The sequence below is a fragment of the Carcharodon carcharias genome, chromosome 9 (assembly GCF_017639515.1).
Source record: "Carcharodon carcharias isolate sCarCar2 chromosome 9, sCarCar2.pri, whole genome shotgun sequence".
Classification (NCBI taxonomy): domain Eukaryota; kingdom Metazoa; phylum Chordata; class Chondrichthyes; order Lamniformes; family Lamnidae; genus Carcharodon; species Carcharodon carcharias.
The window spans coordinates 53,676,681-53,692,397 of record NC_054475.1 but is presented as its reverse complement, the minus strand read 5'-3'; the positions used below and the strand labels follow the sequence as shown (position 1 = coordinate 53,692,397).

Below are 15,717 nucleotides of genomic sequence, written 5' to 3'. Positions count from 1 at the left end.
TTTAAAACACTCATCCTTGTTTTCAAATCCTTGCATGCTTTCATCCTCCCTTTCTTTGTAACCTCCTCCAGGCCTATAAGCCTCTGAGGTCTTTGAGCTCTCCAAGTCTGGCCTCTTGAGCTTCCATGATTTTAATCATTTCAGTTGGTGGCTGTGTCTTCAGCTGTTGAGGCCCTAAGTCTGGAATTTCCTCCCTCAACCTCTCCGCTTCTCTTACTTTCATTGAGGCTCTCCTTTAAACCTACCCAGTTGACCAAGTTTTTGATCGTCTGACCTAATATCTCCTTATGTGGCTCAGTGTCAAATTTTGTTTGATAGTCGTGCTGTGGAACATTCTGGGACCTGTGAAGTGCCTGGAATGTTTTGCAATATTGAGGGCACTATATAAATACATGTTGTTATTGTTGTTGTGGAGTGAATGAGTCACATGCCAAGGGGTAACTTGGTATGTGACTACAAATTGCACCTTGCACCAATCATCCAGTTATATGTGTGGTTACCTAGCCAAATGTCTTGGTGGGAATGATTCCCTTTTTAAATCTGAAGATAGCAGCACACTACCACTTTAATTGTACTTTAGGAACATGAATCAAATGAGTGAATGATTGTTTTTGAAATTGGATTAAAGAGTATTAACAATGGACGGTAATACAGGAGTCCTGCCATATCTTTGAAGGATAGTATTTTGCTTTTGCTACAGAAGTGGCGGATTTGAGTCAGAATGTACTGAATGTTCTGTTCGTGCACTTTAGTCCAAACTCCCTGCCAATCTCCCTAAGTACAGCATGTTCTTGCCAGGACAAGTACCTCAAGGCAAAACTTAAACAAACGCGCAAAGATGGGGAAAAGAAAACATATAATAATAGAAGCTGTGTTCTAATTTCTTCCTTTTCAACTTCAGCTGCTTATGATCTTTCCTAGTACGGGGAGTAATGGGAGATGCACCCAGTGTCCTGACTGGAGACCCTTATCCCTGTCTGTCTTGAACTGTTGCAGATTTTACCTTGAATATGTGTCTAGTATGACTAAAGGATTGTATAAATCAGCAAGAATATCATAATTCTGGGTGGTCATTGCCAATCTTATCGCAGTTAATGACCTTTCCTGAAACAGCATGGTTAGAATGCTTCAATCTGTTTGTATCTGCACATCAGTAATTTGTGAAAATATTGACTGTTTCAAATTTGTTTAGTAATTCTACTTTTTCGACATTGAGACATAACCTAGTTTAGTCTTTGCATTGTGTTGCTGAGGGATTCGGATGGTGACTTTTGCTTCTGGTTTTTCCTTACGCCTCTTAGTTGCTTTTGGCATTATGCCAATGTTTATAGCTATCTCTGCATCCATCCCACCCCATCGCTCCTTCATGGTTTCACCCATACCCACATGACAAGCAGTGTTACAAGGTTGATTTTCCAACAGTTTGTGCCCCATTGGTGGTGATGCCTGCTCAATGGATGGTTGGACCACTAGGAAATGAATGGTCCCCATTGAATCACCACTGGATAGGGTGAGACTGGGAACCAAAAACAAGCAAAAACTTTAAAGAAAGAAAAATTTGAATTTATGTAGTTGGTTTCAGAACATCAGACTGTTTGAACAGTGCTTTATAGCCAATGAAATACAGCAATGAGATAAATGACCAGATAATCCCCTTTTTAGGTATTAGTTGAGGGCTAAATATTGACTAAGACACCAGGGAAATCTCCTCTATAAATAGCATCATGGGATCTTTTACATCCAGCTGAAAAGGCAGACATAATCTCTTTTTAACATCTTGTCTAAAAGATGGTGCCCCCAACAATGCAGCACCCCCTCAGTACTGCACTGGAGTGTCAGCTTACATATTGGTGCCAAGTTGCTAGAGTTGGACTTGAACCATTGATCTTCTGACAGAGAGGCAAGAGCACAGCCCACTGAGCCACAGATAAAAACAATTGTAAGCAAATGGAATTCAATGGGAATATGTGAAAGCTAACAGCAATAATGTAACATATGTTCCTGTGACCCACACATAGCAGCTGCTGTAAGTTGCTAGAATTGAATGCTGACAGGAAGTCAACCTTTAAAGAGAAGATGACCTTCTAGTGCTTGGAATTTTGAAGCAGACAAGGGTACAATAATATACTTTTTTTCAAAATGTTTTTTGACCCTGATTTACTTTTATAGTGCTTACACCAATGATTCTGGTGCTGCCATTTTCATCTTCAGAGAAGGAGAAAATGAGGAACAAAGGGAAATGACGAGGAAAGGGTTACTGTTACCCTCAAAACCTAGGTCAAGTTTCAAGAATTTTGATCATTTTTTTTTTCTTCATAGGAAAGATTTCAGGATTGAGTTACATCAAGGCTTACAACAAAGTGATTTAGCACAACTCTAAAAAGGAAGGCCACAGGCTGCCGAAATTGCAGGATGTGAAGTAAAAACATAGGAAGAACAGGAGGAAGCTATTCAGCTCCTCCAGCCTGTTTTTCTATTCAGTGAGATCATGGCTGGTCTACACCTTAACCCTGTCTTCTGTCTTGGCTCCATATCCTTTTATACCCATGTCCAGCAAAAATCTAGCAATTTCACATCTAAAATTTTTAGTTGAACCCTCATTCACTGATTCTTGTGGAAGAGAATCCCACACTGTAACTACTGTTTGGGCATAGAATTTCTCCTAATGCCCCACCTGAATAGCCTAATTCTAATTGTAAGGTTATGTCCCATTGTCCTACACTCCTCTACCAGCAGAAACGGTTTCTCTCTATCCACCTTACCAATTACATTCAAAGTCCTAAAAATCTTAATAAAATCTTAACTAACCTTACATAGTCCAGGGAATGCAAAATTATTTCATGTAATTACTGCTCAAAACCTAAGTTGGTGCTTTTAAAACCAGATGTCACCAGTCATGATATGTTTCAAAGATCTATTGTCCAACCTCAGACCAAATAGCCAGAATGACTAGAGACATTTTTGTTTATGCCTGTATGCCATTGTATTGTAAAGATGCTTGGCAGAGCAAAGGTTAATGTGGGACTGGGGAATAGCACCACCCACAGTATGATGTATAGAGTCACATGGTAATAGACTTGGAGAATAGTCTAGAAAGAACTTGTGTGGCAGCAGCCATGCATAGTCAAGAATTACTAATAAATGGTTCATATTTAAATATACAAGTCTCAAGATCTCATCAATGAGACACCAAACGAACCCATAACACATGGTGATAGCAGTGGTATAAAAGTTCACATTTAACAGAATCTCAAGATATGAAAAATTAAAAGCAGCTGAAGCCTAACCAGAGAGATGGGTGCCTAAAAAGAAAAATTGAAGAAATGGCTGAAGTAGCTTCGCTACAGACTTGGCAGTTGAGGAACCCACCCGAGTGAGTGGAGGGCCATTGCAAGACCCTGAGTGACGCAGCGTGAAGGCAACTAGTCAGATCACAAGACGGGTGAGCAAACCTACAAAACTAAGCTGTACTTACATTGTAGAATAGGCGACAATCTCAGGGCTCAGCATCCAGAGCGCAGCTAAAAGAGGCTGCAGAACAGGTCTGCAGCTGATGGTGTGGTGGCCATGTTACACTAAATTATAAAAAAAGTTAAAAAGAAAAGTGGAGAAAAGTTACATGAAAAAAAATGGGCAGGCAGAGCAGAGAGAAACCTGCAGAGCACAGTTTAAAAAAAAGTTTAAGAGTTTACTACAGAGTTTAAGAGAAAGGCAACCTTTTTCATTCAGGTCCCTGGCTCCCTGTACAGAGGAAAAAGGTGCTGCAGAGTTAACAGCTCATCACTTCTTTTTTAAAAAGTGTGCACCCGCTGTAACTCCCAAAGTGCGGGGTGTTCATTAAGAAAGGACCTACAGAGGTCAAAGAAAATAAAAGAAAGAATCACCCAGAATAGAATTGCTGCCGTTAGAAAGTTTGAAAAAGTTAAAAAAAATAAAGCCCACAGTTACAGGGATCCTGTCACAGCTGAAAAAGCATGGGAAATGCACAGAAAGAAAACCAACAGGCTGCAGACAGCCTGAGTCAAAGAAAGATGGTCACTGCCTTAAAGAGGCAATGACATTTAAAGCTGCAACTAATGCAAAAAAAAAGCCATGGACAGAAAATTAGAAAAGCCAGGCATATTTTAGATAAGGGAATGGCTAAATCAGACCCACGAGTGGGAGCCTTGGAGAAAAGATTTTTTTGTTTACAGGAGAATTATAGGATTAAATAAGAAAATTAGAGGAAGTACAAGTTGACAAGTTTTTATTCATGTTTGGTTCATTTGCTGGTGAAGTTCTCCACAGCCAACATATAGATCAGCTCAGCAACACTTGGTGAGATATTAAAAGACTTTGACAGATATTTTAAACTCCAAGTTGTGGAAAGTGCAGACCCTAGAAGAAGGTACAATACATCCCCAATTCGGCACTGTGGACAAAAAAGACACCAGAGAGAGGGCAACAGAAGACCCCAGAGTGAGGGAGACAATATTCAAGCAAACCACAAGATGGTTGCCAACCATGTCAGTGCATTGAAATACACGAGCATTTCATTCAGAAGAAATAAATTGCTGAGAAGCAGCTGAAAGGCTTAAAAATATTGCTCCTTGAAAATGCTGACACAGTACCCAAATTGCAACAGCAGATGGCAGTGCGGAGTGAGCAGATAGCTGTGAATGAAGGAAAGCTATGTAAGGTAGCTCAAAGGAAGCAACACATGCAAAAAGTAAGTGAAGCTGTTCTACAAGAAAATTTTTGCATCAGAGCTGAACTGGGAGATTTGAAGTGCAAGATTCAAGCTGAGTATATACCTTTGAAAATGCACAGTAAACTGAAATCTTCAACGAACCAAGCTGTTCAAGATCTGAACAAACATATTTCAGAGATGACACAAAGGCATCAGGAGGAAATAATGACTCTTAATTCCACAGTTGGCAAATCAAAGTAGGAGTTGGGAAAACTCAACCAGATGTACAGCCAGGCAAAACAGCAGGCAGAAAAGGCATGCAAAGGAATTGCAACCTTGAAAGTCTCCTTGAAGAATCAATATGTAGCCATGAAAATACATGACAAGCTACAGAGGATGTTGAATCTGGATAAGATAAAGCTGTGTTGGAACTATCTGTGGCAACAAACAATACATTGAAGCCCAGAGTGAGTTGACAAGAGGTCAACAAGAAAATAAACAGTTGAAGGAGCAGTTGACTGGCCTTCAAGATCAAATACAAAAGGAATGTGTAACCATTCAGCAACATGAAGGAATGAAGACTGTCTTAAATAGCAGAACGAAAGCACAGCAGAAGAAACTCATGGAGACTCTGCTGAATTAATACAAAAGCTCAAGATGAAGCAAGTGAGCTTTGGAAAGAAAATGAAAACCTGTTGAAGAAACTTCACTCATTACAAGGACACCTTTTGGTCAGAGTTTATTCCTCTGGAAACTTACGAAGACAGGCAGAATGAATTTAATATCACTCTGAACAAACGGAAGAACCAGTTGGTTTAGAAGACTCAGCAATGTTCAATATTCCAGGAGGAAGCTAAAAGCTACAAGAAAAAGACAGAGGAGCTAAAGAACCAGCTGAATGACAATGAGGAGTTATTGAAAGGAAAAGCTGTCAAAATTTCCAAGCTGTGAGTGGATAATGAAGCCACCAGTAGCATGATTACAGAACTGAAAGAAGGTAAGACTTCCAGAGACAGACCTGGCCAACAGTGAAACCAAAATAAAGGACAAGGACAAATGCCTGAAGAAGAAAAGACAGAAATAAGATCGGAAAATGTAAATCCAACACTGAAGTGCAGGGAACTAGAAGAAGAAATAGCACTGAACATCTCAGACATACTGAGAACCATTGAGTTGTTGAAAAGTGAAATAGCTAAAATTGTGAAACAAGTGGAAATGAAGGTTCCATTTGTGAAACGTATAACATCCGGTAAGAACATGGCAGACATCACGGACAAGGAATATTCAAGTCCACTCTAGGAATGAAAGGAGCACACATTCCCCTTGGAAGGAACGGGACAAGCTCACAGTGTCCGAAAAATGCAGATGTGTTGTTAGCAAAGAGAATCACAACTCTAAAGAGCACAAAAAGCAAATCAAATGGAGATAACCAAGTACCAGAAACACAAAGTTCTACTTACCATTCCTCCAAGCCTGACAGACTGAGATGTGGAAGAACTGTCAAGCCTCAAGTCCGTCTGAATTTATGAAGTCAGAAACTTGGGGCAGGGAGAAGGGGCAAGTAAAAATTGTATTGTAAATAGCTATACTCCATTAGAAGGGAGGAAAGTTTTCTTTTGCGAAGAAGGGTGTGCCTGTATATTGCAATGTATAGGTGCTCAGTAGAGCAAGGGTTAATGTGGGACTGGAGAATAGCACCACTTATGGTATGATGTATAGTCACATGGTAATAGGCTTAAAGAACAGCCTAGAAAAAACCTGCATGGTAGCAGCTCCATGCATGGCAGTAACTAGGATCTGCACATAGTTAAGGATTACCAGTAAATGATTCACATTTAAACATACAAGACTCAACATCTCATCAATGAAGCACCAAATGAACCCAAAATGCAGCAGACATCAATCAATTTGCCATCTCATCACAGATGGCCAATAAATGTTCATACTCATTAATATGAGGACAACTGCATTGATGGCATAAGGCATCTGTGAATGATATAACCTTAGAAGAGGAAATAATTGGATTGGGTCGATGCGGCCGATGGCAAATTCCTGCATAGGAAAGCATCAGAGACACTGTTCCTCTTTTTCCTGCAAATCGGGTAAGGAAGGGACAATAAATAATGTTAACAAGCTTGTGTGCTTGCGTGTCTGCGTGCATGTGTATGCGCATGTGTGTATGCTTATGTGATTCTGTGTGTGCGTGCCTGTGTTTGCATGTGTATGTGCTTGCACACGTGTGTGTATGTATGCATGTATATGTGTGTGCATTCATGCATGTGTGTCCACGTGTGTGTGCGTGCATGCATGCATGTCTGTGTGTGTGTGCATGTACACGTGTGCATGCATGTGCGCGTGTGTGCGAGATTGTGTGCGCGCGTGTGTGTGTGTGCGCGAGTGTGTGTGTGTGTGTGTGTATCTTCGCAAGTGTGTGTTTGTGCGTGAGTATGTGTGTGCATGTTTTTGTCTGCGCGTGTTGATGAATGCATGCTTGTGTGTATGTGTGTATGCGTGTGTGTGTACGTGCATGTGCACGTGCTTGCGTATGTGTGTGTATGCATGTGTGTGTGCTTTGCTTTATGGTCCTCATCTATTATGCTGGAAACAGCCCCACCCTTAATTGGAGAGCCACCACAGATACAATGGCCATATAGCCTCCTTCTGTTCTATAACCATTTGATAATTCTAAGTCTGGCTGCCTCTCCCTCAGCTGGTTGATGGAAAACAAGTAGGAATTTATTCAGGTTTTGTTTTTGGCTGTTGCTTTATTGAAATTGTTATTTTCTTTGAAACCTTTTGTAATTTTAGCTGGTAGGGCTGGAAATAATACCAAAATATTTTGGCATAATTTTTTCCAACAAGTAAGCATGTTGAATTTTAATATCCTTTGTTCCTCTTGATTCTATCATTACTACTGTAGTCAGAGAACATTCCTGTCTTGTGGTTCCTAGGATCCAATTGCACTATCATATACAACCTTCCCCCTCCGTATATCCTCACATTGCTGAAATCATTCTGACGCCTGTTCAGTGTCCCTTCCCAGGGCATCAAGACTGTGAAACTTTGCTCTTCATAAAATCTTCAGGCCTTTAAAATCCAAGCTAACATCATCTGCCCAAAACTTCAAAGAGCCCTCAGAGTCTTAGAATATTGGTTGCTAAACTTTCCAACCATTACATAACAGCAACCAACAATTTTGTGGAAACTACAATCAAATCTAATGGTGCACTGGTGAGACCACACCATGAGTAATGTGTTCAATTCTGACCAGATCACACCATGAGTAATGTGTCCAATTCTGACCAGGTCACATCTTGAGTACTGCATCCAGTTCTGACCAGATCACACCATGAGGTACTGTGTCCAGTACTGACCAGATCACACCTTGAGCAATGTGTCCAGTTCTGACCAGATCGCACCATGAGTACTGTGTCCAGCTGTGACCAGATCACACCTTGAGTACTGTGTTCGGTTCTGACCAGACCACACCTTGAGTACTGCATCTAGTACTGACCAGATCACACCATGAGTACTGCATCCAGTATTGACCAGATTACACCATGAGTACTGTATCCAGCTGTGACCAGATCACACCTTGAGTACTGGGCCCAGTTCTGACCAGACCACACCTTGAGCACTGGGTCCAGTTCTGACCAGATCACACCATGAATACTGCATCCAGTATTGACCAGATTACACCATGAGTACTGTGTCTATATCTAGCACTGTAGCTCAGACACAAGAAAAATCTTCAAGGGCTGGAGGACATGCAAAACTGAGCCATAGGATGACCCTGGACTTTGACCTCTAATTGATGCAGGTTTTCATCTGGTTTCTCACGTCTCTCAGAAAATCACAAGGTTTTGGGTGAGATAAAACATGTATTTATTGCAAGACAGTTGGGGCTAGATTGTTGCCTTTGTTACAGGAATCAGAAATTGAGATTTGATAGAGGCATTAAAAAGTACAAGGGGTCTGGACTAAGTAAATAGGGAGAAGTTGTTCCCACTGTGGAAGGATTGAGAACCAGAGGATACAGATTTAAAGTAATTAGTGAAAGAAGCAATAGCAACATGAGGAAAAACTTGTTCATGCAGTGAGTGGTTCGGATCTGGAATGCACAACCTGAGATTGTGATGGAGGCAGAGTCAACTGAGGCATTCAAAAGGGAATTGGATCATTTTCTGAAAATCTTGCAGGGCTATGGGGAAAAGGCACAGGAGTAGCTCTGGGTGAACTGCTGCTTCAGAGAGCTGGCACAGACACAATGAGCCAAACGTAGTCCTTCTCTGTTGTAACTATTCTGTGATTCCATGATTCCGTGAATCTGCGTCTGGCAGAATATTTTCATCCAAAGGTGGCAGGCACAGTCTGGAGCCAGGCTCAGTTTCACCCTAAGTAAGCCCGTTGGTGGCAATGGAGATCAGCGAATGCTGAGGTGGGATGTTAGAGGGCCTGCCTCCATCCACTGGGACTTCGGTCCAGTTCTCAGCATGGCTATTAGGCTACCTACTCCTCATCACTCACTCTCCACCTACCTTTCATGCCCCCTCCATGCCACCCATGCCCCTCCATATATGGCATCCCCCTTGATACAAACCATATCCCCTCCAAAATCACCATGCATCCACTAAATCCAGTCTTCTAGTATCCACGAGGTACAGAGCCAACAAGCCCTATAATAACAATGGCAAGTCTTTGAAATGCTCATGAAACTGTCAGAATAAGCAAACAGGTATTCAAAATCCCCTTGAGAAAAATTGCCCCACTTAAAAAGCTCATAATACTGTTAATCAAACACAGCCATTCATACTTCCATTGAAAAAAGCTTTAATCCACTTAATATCTCTTAATCTTGTCGGAATAAAAAAACAAGCATTGAAAAACCTTCACGTAAAAGTAATCATAAAACTGTCAATCAAAGTTAAAAAGTGCCCTTCACAACTATGCAAATATATCCTACAGAGCTGAATCCATTTGTAGGTCTTGAAGCTGATCCAAGCATTCATAATCAGATTCTATTGCAAAGCTGTGCCAACAAATCCTCTAAAATGGGATAAATTGAAACCACTGAAGCAGGATGAACAAATGGCCAACTGCCTCACCAGATGGCTGACTTCTGCTTCTACTCCTGTTTCTTCTCTTATTGACAGGTCAGCTATCAGTTCAGCCTACTTCAAATGTTTCAATGTGTTCTGCTTTAGTGCCTTTTTTGACTTGGCTATGCAATGGAATCCTATTATGAATTCTTTGTTGATCTCCAAACCACACTAAAGGATTGGTTGTGCAGCATCTCTGCAGTGTTCATATTGGTCCAGTGCAGACACTGTCAAAAATTTGGAGCATATTACAGCTTATCTGAAGGCATATCTGTAACTTTCTGTTCCTTGATGCCTATTACCAACTTGAGAGGTACTCTGAAATTGCCCATGAACTGTAATCACATCCTACAATTGTTGAAAAGAAAAGAAAGACTACTTTTCACCAAAATCTTGGTTAATAAATCATTTCCATTCAGAGGACATGGATGCCCAGTACAGCAATGCCAGGCACTAGTGCTAATCGACACTAATCCAGGCAAACTTGTTAATGTCATTCAGGGGAGGTGGAAAATGAGAAAATAAGTTGGTTGTCCAACAAGAGAGATTCTAGTAATAAGCTGTTTTTGATTTTGATTAAATCTTTGCAAAAACCATCTCTTTGCCCTGGCCTTTAGTTTCCTCAGCACAGTCTCTTCACTTCCTCTTCAGTTTTTCCCTATCAAAGGACTCAGGGACAGGCTGTCATGTGATAAGCTCTATATTACATGTAAGTAGCTGTTTTTAGATTGTATTCAACTCTGGACAGTGCCGCAGCATAATGCAAAGTCGTAGCTCAGGTCTGTGTCCATGCTTCTGCTTGCGGCATAGCTGAAATTGGTAGCCCACCACTATAGGCAGACACAGAGTAAAGGGTAGCTCTCCCACTACGAGTGGAATGATTATCCAAGCTAATATTTTCTGTGCCATACTGCTGGATCTCCAGGGAGCTGGCTTTGGAATTTATGGAGACCTGAGACAGGACCTGGCTTCAGAGTTTGTGGATACTGGGAGCAGCTCCTCATCAGGCCTTCTAAAATGGTGTAGAGGGTAAGGACATGAAATGGGAGAAGATACCCTTTCAAATATTTTTTTCAAATTACCCAGCCACTTTTGACACTCAACCTTTATCCAAAAGCTGGAGTTGTGATCAAATCCATTAAAACATCAGTTAAAATATCACTGGGCAATCCATATCATTTGGAATGAAAAGGTTTCTTATAAAAGGTTCAATGGGAGGGGCGTGCGCAAAGTTATATTTGCAATCTTTTCTTTTCTCACCCACAGTTTCTATCGAAGGTCGGAGTGGTGCTGTGTTGTTTGACCAACGGGAAGCTAAGTTTGTGATTGGTGAAGGAGAAGATCAAGATATTCCCATTGGAGTTGACAAAGCCTTGGAGAAAATGCAGAGAGGAGAGCATTGCATTCTTCATCTGATGCCTGAGTAAGTGTGGGGCTAACATATTGGTGACTTCAGGAGAATGTACCTGATGGAAAGAGCTGGCTCCTTGTATTTCAATCTATCTGCATTCCCTGTTTCTGGATGGTGGAGATTGTAGCACTTTGAGATGTCTCTGCATTATGCCCTCAAGGCCAAACAAGGCAGACTGGCATTTGTGTAGCAGATCACAGTCTCCCAAAACATCTCAATTACATTTTGTTGAAGCACTGCAATTATTATGTGGACAAGTGCAACAACTATTCTTCACTAGCAAGGTCCCATAAAAACCATGAGATAAATGGCCAGTTGTGTTGGTGGTTTTTATTGAGGGAGAAGTGTTGACCAAGACAACCAATATTTCCTGCTCTCCTTAGTCCAGTAACAGATGGCACTAATAATGCAGCACTGCTGTACTGCAGATTCAATCTAACTCCTGAGCTCAAATCCTGAAGTGATCCTTTTGACCCAGAGAGAAGGGTGATACTGAAACAAGCTGTCAACAACAGCTACTTGCATTTGCAGAAGGCATTTAATAAAATAAAATGTCCCAAGACCTTTCACAAGAATTCAATAAGATGAATATTGGCATTGAGTCATGGATGGAGGTGTTTGGTCTGAGAGCTTGGTTATAGGTAGCTTTTAAGAGTCCCTTAAAGGAGGAGAGAGTGAAGAGGCAAAGAGGTTTAGGGAGGGAATTCCAGAGTTTGGTACTAGATAGCTGAAGGCACAGACACCAATAGTGAGATGAAGGAAGTGGGGATTGCACAAGATGCCAGAATTGGATGAACACAGAATTCTCAAAGGGTTTTAAGGCTGGTAGAGGTTACAGGGATGAGGAGGAGGGAGATCAAGAAGGAATTTGAACATAAGGTGGGGAAATTAATAATCTACAGGCCCACAGTTTTCAGCCCAGTCCCAATGTGTACATGCACTATAGACAACAAATTATCTCATTGAGTGATTATACTCATGATGTGCAAGAGGCTACAACCGGATGAACACAGAGTTCTTGGAGGGTTATAGAGCTGGAGAAGGGTACAGAGATAGGGACAGGAGAGGTCAAGGAAAATTTTAACAGAATGAGAATTTTAAAATAGAGTCATTGGTGGGCTGGGAGCCAATGTAGGTCAATGAACATAGGGTGATGGGTGAAAGTTAGGATACAGGTAGCAAATTTTGGAAGAGCTTGTTTAGGGAGAGTGGAAGATGGAAGGAAGTCCTGGGGAGCATTGGGATATTCAAATCTGAAGGTAATAAAGATGAATGTTTCAGCAGCAGATGAGGCAGGAATTGTTATGGAGGTGGAACTACGAGGTCTTCATCTTGGAGGCTATGTTCTAATAGACTGGTTCAACATAAGACAGCAGTCAGGGAGGGGAATGGAATCAAAGGTTAGGGAATGATTTTGTGGTGAGAGGAGGCTTAAAGCAATGGTCTTTCCAACATAGAATTGGACAGAAATTGTGGTTCATCCACAGTTAGAAGTTGAACAAGCAGTCTGACAACAGAGAAGCAGTGGAGAGGTGGTGGTGGGGTAGAGTTGAGTGTCCTCAGCATACATGAGGAACCTGATGTCTTATCTTTAAATGCTATTGCTCAGGGACAGAATGTAAATGAGAAATAGGAGGTGACCAAGGATTGATCCTTGTGGGACTCCAGAGGTAACAATGCAGGGGCTAGAACTCGATTGGAGAGAGAGAAACCAGGCAAAGGCAGTCTCACTGAACTGAGGAGGGGTAATGGAGGAGCACTTAAAGGATAAGGACTATGATCATTCTGACTAACTTGGCCAATTTGTTAGAGAACTCTAAAATTCTGCATGAAGGCTTCCTCAGTTGTCCTTCCTGAGTTTATGCAGCGACAGCCCATGCGCCAAAAGCACTAATTTCATTCATAGGATAGAGAAATGAAAAAGGTTATCTGGTTAGCTCATAGAGTATATCAAGTATAACTTCAGTCCATGAATATCGGTCCTAAAGGTGAATAAACCAGATTTTTTTTTTCAGATTGATCATGGCTGGTTATTGCCCAGCCTTTCTCTTCCCCGCCATGCTCTGCAAAGAACTTTGTGACTGGCACCTAGGAGAAACTTTAGTTTCAAGGTTCCCCCTCATCCACCCTGTGTCTGGCAGTTAAATATCAACAGATTTAACTGCTTGGAAGTCCCTACGTCCCAACATGTGCTGTTGTTTTTTATTTCTTTCATCCTTCCCTGTCAGATAACTGAGCACGGAACATTTTGAACTCTTTCAAGGCTGTTCTGTTTTGCTGAAATTCCACCAGCTGTAATGAATTACTTGTTTCTTTTTGGGACCAAATGTGTTGCAGAGAGGAGAGGTTGTGGACTCAAAGTACTGTGCACACTCGTCCTTTACAGTCCCCTTTTCCACCCGAGCCATTTACTCACAGGATTCTGTGTTCTACAGCGGTCAGAAAGTAGCCCGAACAATATCTAACAAAGTCATGAAGGGAAGGATTTGTGAAATGCTCAAAGCTCGTGGGAGATGCATGGCGTTTGGACAAGAGATGAAGAGGTGATTGGGTGGAGTTAATGTCGTTATGTATTTGTTGCATTCTTATTAATCTTAAAAAAAAGATTTAAATCATTTGTTCTAGATATGGCTTTGGCAATCTCGGAAAACCTGAACTCAACGTTCCGCCAAATGCAGAACTAGATTACGAAGTATTGCTGAAGAACTTTGAAAAGGTGAGGGGAGAAGGTGGTTTGCTCATCCTCTTGTAGCCTGATAATATTGCTGAATGATCATAATGGGCAAGTTTTCGAAATACATTAATTGCAAAGGATTCATTCATGTTTATTTAGATGAATGTAGGACCAGGAGGAGGCCATTCAGCCCTTTCAATCTGTTCCATCTTTCAACTACATCATGGTGGATCCGTGCCTCGACTCCGTTTTCCTGCCTTTGCTCCATACCCCTCACTTAGCTAAAATCTATCAATCACAATTTGGGAGAGAGTTCTAGATCGCCACTATCCTTCATGTGAAAAAGTGCTTCCTGATTTCACTCCAAATGACCGATCATTAATTTGAAGACCATGCCTGCTTGTTCCTGACCTCCCCCACTAGAGGAAATAGTTTCCCTATATCCACCTTAACATATTCCTTTAGCATTTTAAGTAACTCAGTTAGATCACCTGAACTTTCTAAACTCAATGGAATACAAAGAATTCCAAAGAGTCATATTGAACTTCAAATGTTAACTCTATTTCTCTCCCCCAGATCTGCTGGAGTTGCTGAGTTTTTTCAGCATTTTCTGTTTTTATTTCAATGGAATACTAGACAGGTTTATGCAACCTCTCCTCAATTTAACCAATCAAGCCCTGGTAGAATACCAAACAATCTGCAGTGTTTCCCTTTCAAGGACAATACATCTTGCCTGATTTATCCTGCCAAAAACTGAATGCAGTGCTCCATACAGAGTCAGAGCAGACACTCTGTATAACTGGAGCATAACTTCCTTCCCCTTTATATTTCAATCCTCTTGACATTCCATTAGCCATTTTGACAACAGTGTTAATTTGGCTTTCAGTACAACTGCAGCAATACAAGCCTTGGATATCCAAAGCTTTTAATTAGTCTCACATCATTAAATCTCTGTACCATTGTACACCTCAGATAATCACATGTTGCGATGATTCAGTGGCACTTTTTTTCTGCTTCTACAAAATTGGGGTATTTCTCTGACACGGCAGGATTTTCACGCACAAAGACAGTTCTGCCCTGGCCCCAACCTCTGACCTCGCGGTTATTGCCATGTTTCTTGCAGCCTGCCTAACTTCTGCAGGGGCAGTGAAGCACACTTGTTCAGTTTAAGGTTTATTCTGGAGAAATATGGTGCGATGGGCAATGTGAACTGTGCTGACATTATGCTGTTTTTGTTTCACCAAACAGGCTAAAGAATCCTGGGAAATGAACACTCAAGAGAAACTGGAACGAGCAGCTCTAGTCAAGGAGAAAGGAACATTCTATTTTAAGGTACTTGTGTGGAAAGCTCTACCTCCAACAGAACTGACACACCCAGCAAGAGCCAATTTTACTGCATAAAAGCTCAGTTTAACTGATTGAATTTATTAATTGCTATCAACCCTCACTATAAAATCTAAGGTGCTTGTGTCATAGGGTCAATGCTCCAATAGAATGTTGCAGCCAATTGGACCATCACATGCCGCAAATAATTGGGAACCTTGCTCATTATTATCCTAAAAATGGCTCAGGGTGTCAAGCTGTGTTGCCATGGAGAGAAGCCAAAAGGTTTAGTCCACTTCCAAACAGGCAAGCATGAATGGCCATGTTCATCCCTGATTGCCTCTGCCTACTGTCACTCAGCCTTCAGTGACCAATAGCAGAGTGGCATCCTGGAAACCAGTCTCAAACTCCTCCTCATATCCCAGGATGCATGGTGTAGGATACATCAAGAAAAGGTCAATCAAATCACATTCTACAAGCTGTACTAAAGTAATCAGACAACAGCCTAGCATGTACCAGAAGGTTCCATTGAAGGAAAATA

General features: G+C 41.3%; 1 protein-coding gene across 2 annotated transcripts in view; it reads left to right on the top strand.

Annotated features, from left to right (window-relative positions):
• Positions 1–15,717, top strand: part of LOC121281895 (peptidyl-prolyl cis-trans isomerase FKBP5-like) — a 257,052-nt gene that overhangs the window by 220,780 nt on the left and 20,555 nt on the right. For both annotated transcript variants that reach the window (XM_041195034.1, XM_041195035.1), the window contains exons 5-7: positions 11,035–11,191; positions 13,805–13,895; positions 15,102–15,185. In XM_041195034.1, coding sequence (XP_041050968.1) covers positions 11,035–11,191; positions 13,805–13,895; positions 15,102–15,185 — 332 coding nt within the window. The remainder of the gene's footprint in view (positions 1–11,034; positions 11,192–13,804; positions 13,896–15,101; positions 15,186–15,717) is intronic.